This window comes from Nestor notabilis, unplaced genomic scaffold (assembly GCF_000696875.1).
Source record: "Nestor notabilis isolate BGI_N333 unplaced genomic scaffold, ASM69687v1 scaffold16762, whole genome shotgun sequence".
In the NCBI taxonomy this organism is placed as follows: Eukaryota; Metazoa; Chordata; class Aves; order Psittaciformes; family Psittacidae; genus Nestor; species Nestor notabilis.
The window spans coordinates 12,791-20,059 of record NW_009917203.1 but is presented as its reverse complement, the minus strand read 5'-3'; the positions used below and the strand labels follow the sequence as shown (position 1 = coordinate 20,059).

The window sequence follows — 7,269 nt, the reverse complement described above, 5'->3', positions numbered from 1 at the left end:
TCACATGGCTATATCACCCATAAGTTTTCTCTAAATACTCTGATAAAAAGTATAATTTCAACTGCATTTCCAATATAAGGTATGAATATTGGATCAATTAGAAGTATCATATGTTGAAAGTCTACATTTTCCAAAAGTGTTCACACTGTGGAGAAGAAAAGGAAGTCTGTTCAGACATGGCCATGGAAGCGAGGAAAAGGAAAGCAAAGATTTACTTGATATATACTTAAGGCACTTAAGCTTTTTTTCTTACCTGAGTACCCAAACAAGCAACCATCATGTGAGTGAGAAGTTTAGCTGCAAACATTGCACACCTGGTGCAGAAAAGGTGGGAGAGAATAGCCAAAGTGAAACCTACACGGAAAGAAAACAAAACAAAACAAAAAGGGAGAGATTTGAAGATTAGGCTAATAAACTATGGTTGATAAGAACAATAATATTAGGTCTCTTGAAGGTGTAGATGGTTAAAAGACAAAAAAAACAAAAAACAAAAAAACCCTCAAAACATTACAGAGAGAACATGTTCACTTTAGTTCATGCTGGGCTCACTTATGAACTTATTACTCAAGTACTAACATCTATTTAACTTTTTCATAGGTTTGAAAGCTTAAGTAATTGCATAATGTAAACAAGGCATTTTTGCAGTTTTTTATATTTCTGAATGATATGGATGATTGTCATAACAGTTAAACAAAAAGCAAGGTTCAGGGTTCATATTACTGTATCCAAAAGTGCTTTTAGAAACAAACAAAAAATTGCCTCCAGTTGGATAGCATTGTTTGAGGAGATAGCTATAACCTTCTAAATGCCAGTCTCCCATTTCATTTTCTGTTCAGTGTAGAAATCTATTACAGCAGTATCCGGAAATAGTAACACCAATTTTCATTTCATTAATTCATTGCAAACATGAACAGAACAGAAATGGGAAGGGCCCCTTACCTACCAGTAGGCTGTTCTTGGAAGAAGGACCCTAGGAAAGCTGAGCAACTAAGGAAAGCACTGTTAAACTTCATGTCGAGTTAATCTTTTGTGCACTTCCACAGCCCAGGAAGAGCAGGAATTTGGCTACATAAGGCAGATCTTTTACACTCTCTTGAGACAGACTGGTTGCTCAACTACAAGTATTTGTAAGATATGAATGAAATAAATCATTAAAGACAGAATTATTTCTAAACCTTTAGAAAATTAGGTAGTGATACTTACACAACTATCTGCACAAGAAAAGTTTGGAAATAATAATATTCTATTTCACTCTACTGTGCTATTTTTTTTTCTTTTTTTTTCTTTCTTTCAATTCTTCACACTTAGATGGAGATGTTAAGAGAAATAAAAAATATCCCTACAGCTCTTAAATATAAAGCCATTTGTTAACTACTTGATTTAAATAGCTGTATCTACAAGTGTGTAAGGAAACACCGTATATCAGCTGAAGAAGCTAAAAGTCACTGAAGTTATATTCAAGGCAAACACTTAACCAGGCTAAACTGTTCTAATTTCTAAAAACATTATTATGACACATGACTGTTGTAAACAATTAGTTCTGCAGGTCTTTATTCCTTCCAGTTCAGCAAAATATTTATCTTAGCTTCAATGTCAAAAGAATATTTGCTTACTTTGTTGGTTTTTTTCTTCAGTTTCTATAGAATTTTGCATTCATTGCATATTTGGTAATTTATTTTTTTTCTGTAAATCAGTAATTCAATTTGTTTATTATACTTTGTCTTTATTTTACTTTATTTACTTTTATTTTCACTAACACAATCTAAGTTAGAAGCTTAACTGTATTTTAAAATATGATTATTTTTATCTGCTAAAAGTTTCTTTCATTATTACATAAAACAATTAATTTGTATGGCGTAGGTGAAAAACAGAGGGTTTTCTTCCCTGTCTTCTTTTTTATGGATGTGGTTTAAAAACAGTTAAGGAGCTCAGCTTTAGTCCATTAAGGCAATTTGCTGGGAGGGCATAAATAGGGGATTCAGGTGATTGCGCTGGTTTTTTATGCATTGATTGTCTAGTCTAGAGGTCATAAATCTCACATGGAGCAGACCCAGACCCCATGTAAATGCCTTAAGGTTAGACTAAGAATCTCTTTATCATGTTTTCTTAGTGACCATGTTAGTCTCAGGTTCCTGCTTCCACAGTGCCTATCAACACAAGAAGAAAAATTTACTTTCATCTGGGATTGCCTGAAACATAATAGTGAAGTGACTGCAATGTGAAAAGTGTAGTTTCCTTCTCCTTTGGAAGCCAAGTGGAGTTTAGAACTCAGATCTCCTAATTCCTGTCTGACATTCTGGGACTTCTGCAAATGCTGTTGTGGCTGTCAACAGAGTCATGATTCAAGGTTAAACACTTGGGCTTCTACCAAGACATTAGGTAGCAGTTAGGCAGCAGAGTGTAATGGAGCTCTACATGCATGATATGGAGTCTATCTCCCTTTAGTTACTACTTCTGAGTGTAAACTGTCAACTAAAATTGTCAAAGAAAGAACTTCCAGGCTAGGTAGAAAAGTGCCTGAAAGATTTGACACAGAGGACAACTGCTGCTAGAGACACTAGTGAATTTGGGTCTTCTGAGATCCTTCCCCCAGATAAATAACATATTTCTCTTTTGCATGGTTCAGTAAAACATCACAAAAAAACATACTTTCTGGATTCTTTTTTCCAGAAGCGGCAAGATTTGTCATCATGCAAATACCAGACCAAATGGCAACTTTAATACCATGAAGTTAGTTAACATTCCTCCAGCATTCCTCCAGTTATAGACACTGTCAGCAGTTAATAAAATTGCTCAAAATCTATCAGCCTTACGGGTCCTCAGTCATTATGAATGAGAAAACTGTCTTAAATCAACTGACCTGAAATGCAGATGAATCCAGAAGAGAAAAAAGCCTCATTGTAAGAAGACAAGTTATCTGTCTGGGCATAAACTGCATAAATGGACATATGAGAACAAGAGCATTCCACGTAGTCTGATGAGTCATCAATCACTTTGCAGAAACCAGTATCAGACAGCCAGCTGCAAAACAAAACATTCACAAAGTTGGAAATGGATTTGTGTAATTTATATGCTAAGTACGCTTGAAAGCTGTTGTATTTCTGAAATACTAAGTTTTCTAAACTGTAGCATAGATGTTTTGTGTAATCTTCCAAGTACAAATAGCTTGTTTTGTTTGTTTTTTTACTTTCATCATTAAAAATAATTGTAAATATAAAATAACGAATATTTTTTTCCAATAGAGAATCTTTGTGGCCATATTTTTAAAATTTCCGCAAGAGTTACAGGTCTGCTTGGCTTTTCAAATAGTTTCTTTCTTAACTTGCACAATACATTACCCCATTATGGAGAACACTTCATTTTATACTGCTATTTGTTGTTTTGAAACTAAAATTCATCTTGTGTTTTCTTTCAGTATTGCTGAACTATTCTGAAAAAGGATAATACAACTGACATCCTAAGCCATTTCTAGTGGAAATTACGTCTGTTCTGTACTATAGTGTCTAGGCAAAAGGAGAGAATACAGGTACATTCTGCTGCATATCAATGAAATTATATCTAAACCAACTAAAGCTCAGCAGGACACAGAATATAATTCTCTCCAAATTCTTTTATACTGTGTGAACAGGGAAGACAGGCTAATCAAATAATGCCGCATTAAAGAGTGTACACAGTAAAACTTTATTCCATGGTTTGTGATGGTACGAGTAGCAACAAGAATGAAAAAATAACCATTAGCTCACCATTTCTTCTAAAAACCAGGAGAGACAAACTTAAGCTAGCAGCTGCAGACAGCCCTTCTGTCAAAAAGTAATAGCCCTACAGAGATCATTGCCAAAAGATGTGCTGAGATTCTGGATGGTGCAAGGAAAGACTGGACAAGTTTGCAGCAGATAAACCACTTGGGGTATGAAATACACAAAATCACGTTCAGCATACAGAATTAGAGAGTACAGCATTAGGGGAATTGCTATTTATACTTTTCATGCTCTTATTCTTCCCTAGGAATTTACTTTTAGCCACTACTGGAGGCAGGATACTGGTCTAGATAAATCCCTAAGATGCCCCTTAACAGGTTTTTTGGTTCACTTACACAATGTCTTTCACAGACCCAAATAAAAGAGTAGGTATTAGCAAACTAGGAATATTCTGAGTCAGTGACTTGAAGCAATACCAAAGAGGCAGGTTTAGTTCTCTACTTTTTAAGAATGGACTTGAGTCATTAATATTAATGAAGTGATGCAATTCTGAGATTTGTGGCCTGTTAGCATTGCCTAATACATCATTATAGAATTTGTACGGTATTTTGTTGAAAAATGTCAGCAGTAGAAGATTAAGAAATTTCTGAGCTAGAATAACTATGCATTTTATTATACGGAAAGTTTTATGTGCCAGTACTATGGCCAGAAAAAATAAGGAAAAAACACACATCAAAAAATGGATCAATTTTATACTTCCAAATGATCTAATCAGAATTATCATATATTAGGCAAATACACAGGTTCATGGTAGAATCTGGAGAACTAAACTGGTTAATAAAATAACCTTTCAGCAGCTTGATTCCAGAGGAGACATAGAGACTTCTGTGGAACAATCCGACTTCCTGTAGCATAAATCCGATAAATTACTTCATTGTTATCTTTTAAAGGCTGTGAACTCCAACCCTTCAAACTCATAGAAAAAACCTGAAACAACATGCACAACATAAATACAAATTTAATATTAAAATGGAACAGTTAGTTGCATTTTAATCAGAGACACAAAAATGTTCACATTATTTTAAATATATTAAGATGCTTTGAGCAATATCTAAATTAAACTGATTTCTTGAAAAAGTAAATTGCATTATCTTCAAACCTTGTTCTTCAGGGCAAGTTCTTTATCTCCAGTAACGAACCACTGCTGACTGCTGTATTCTGTGAACTGCACAGATTCACAGTTATCTCTTTGAGGAGGTGATAATGAAACAGAGACGTCTAGTAAATGTTCAGGCACTTGAATAGAATCCCCATCTTTTCCATCAAATCTGTGTCCATTGATTTGCTGAGGAAACCAGTTGTGAGCCATTATTGCAATGTACGGGCAGCTGTCAAGGATATTTTTACCTCTGTTGAATTGGAAAAGCAATAGGCCTGGTAAGTGGAAATGAGCTTCATTATTCTTCACAGAATGGCTCTAAAATGTGTTTGTAATTAATATTTTATTCTTCTATAATTTTTAGGCTTTATGACATTCAATTGACAGACAGTTTCTGTGATAAAACCAGGGGTTAAATTATTATGTATTTCAGCTTCTCTATTTCCCCTCGCCTGGGTTTTGCTCACTATGATCTGCAACCAAAACCCCTTCATGGTAAACTAGGTTATCATAACACTCATCTTGTATCTTGTACTCATCACTAACTTGATGTAGAGATTAGTCTACAAGAATGAGAGACATTAAAATGTATGATCTTGCTTTACCTCTTTTTCCCAACCGATGCAAAAAAAACTTGGAATAAAAAATACTAACTTTCAAATTCTGGACACTGTCCAGGACAGTGCTGATATTTATGTCATCTACTGTCTTATGGCTGAGATGAGATTCATTCCCCCTACAATCTAGGATGGGGCAAGAAAATTTTCATCTCCAAAACAAGCTGTGATAGAAATCTGAATTATGTTGATTTTTTGAGGGCAAAAAAAGAAGTATTTTTTTCCTAAATTCAACTACCATTTGTTTAATAGATTCACAGAGGGAGAAACCCACTGCTTTAAATCATCTGACTTATAAAAGAGTGCAATGTATTTCTGCAGTCACCTACTTCCCCTGGCCATAAGCCTGACCACAGGGTATTATGTACTTGCAGACACAACTACCAATTTGAAACTACATGTGAAAAGTACACTTAGCTTTTAAAAAATTGTAAATAATGCTCAACTGAGCAAAACCAAACATGCAGAAATTACAGAATGCCAGGAGAAATGTGGGGTTAGTGACTCCTCTAAGTCTTAGAACATAGCTCTCCAACATAGAATTACACAGTATTTTCTTAGTAAGAGTAATAAATATTTTCCAGGCAGTATTTGAGCTAAAGGTGAATTAATATATCACAGATGTTCTGAGTCCTACACCCACACCTCCCTGTATCTTTGTATCAGTTAATTGTGACACTGGCTCATAGCGCCAATACAGTGCTGTCTGATTGGAACACAGAGTAATGCATTTCCACGTAGGTGACAGATGTCAGTCATTTGTATGTTGTCACGTATTTCTAAAACATTATGAATTCAAGTTTACTAACCTTTCTCCTGGTGATCCACATGTTATCCCAGTCAACAGGGAAAAAGCAAACTTCTCAGTCATCTCAGCAAGCAGGCTATATCCTCGTGTGTCCTCTCGTTTAGGGCTAGCCAGAGCACAGAGTATCTCATAGAAAAGACTTCTACTTTTATCAGTGAGTAACTGTATTTCACCTATGTCTGTAACCTAATGAGAAGAAATCAAACAACACTTCAGAAGTCTGCTTATAACATTTCCTCATGTTGAACAGTTTAGTAAGACCTTCAATTTTATACCAGTGTTCATTCTGAAAGTTCAGAATACTTTTTCCACCTTCTGCTCATGACTGATAAGGCATGAGATGCAGCCTATGTCAGAACTACATAAAGATATGCTTATTAATAGGGATTTGGTTGTTAAAGAAATCATGTGGCATTTTCATTCTTTTACAAATCAAGGATTGTTGAGTCCTGAGAATTTTTTACCTTATTTTTTGTATTCTGTGTCAAAACAGCAACAGAGACAAATCATTGTTCAAGAATATTATTATACTGCTTTGCATCTATGTATTTAAACATTTTCCAGCTTCTGTGCATTATTCCATAAGCCCAGAAGAGCCAGAAAGCCAAAACTAGTCCCAGAGTTTTGATGCAATGCTGAAGCGCTCAGCTACCCTGCCAACCCAATTCCCGAATCTACTGCAGGCAGAAAAGACAAACTGCATGCCTGGTCAATAGCACAACAGACTTCAGATGGCCCTTGTAGGATTTGGTTATGTGTTGACTGCAGTGAGCTGTGAAGATACAACCAAACCTTGGGCCTCAGTGTCTTGTGCCAGCGCTAAAACAAATAAAGATGTGGCCTGAAAATCAAGAAACCATAATCATAGAATCAGAGACTCACAGACTGGTTTGGGTTGGAAGGGACCTTAAAGCTCATCCAGTTCCAACCCCCTGCCATGGGCAGGGACACCTTCCACTAGACCACGGCGCCCCAAACCCCCGGGAC

The 7,269-nt window shown here is 35.7% G+C and overlaps 1 protein-coding gene across 1 annotated transcript in view; it reads right to left on the bottom strand.

Moving 5' to 3' along the window:
• Positions 1-253: 253 nt before the first annotated feature.
• Positions 254-7,269, bottom strand: part of LOC104413872 (G-protein coupled receptor 98-like) — a gene marked incomplete at both ends in the record, with an annotated part of 19,386 nt that continues 12,370 nt past the window's right edge. Inside the window, 5 exons of the mRNA XM_010024982.1 lie at positions 254-354; positions 2,861-3,021; positions 4,546-4,685; positions 4,858-5,107; positions 6,284-6,468. Of these exons, the coding sequence (XP_010023284.1) occupies positions 254-354; positions 2,861-3,021; positions 4,546-4,685; positions 4,858-5,107; positions 6,284-6,468 (837 nt within the window). The remainder of the gene's footprint in view (positions 355-2,860; positions 3,022-4,545; positions 4,686-4,857; positions 5,108-6,283; positions 6,469-7,269) is intronic.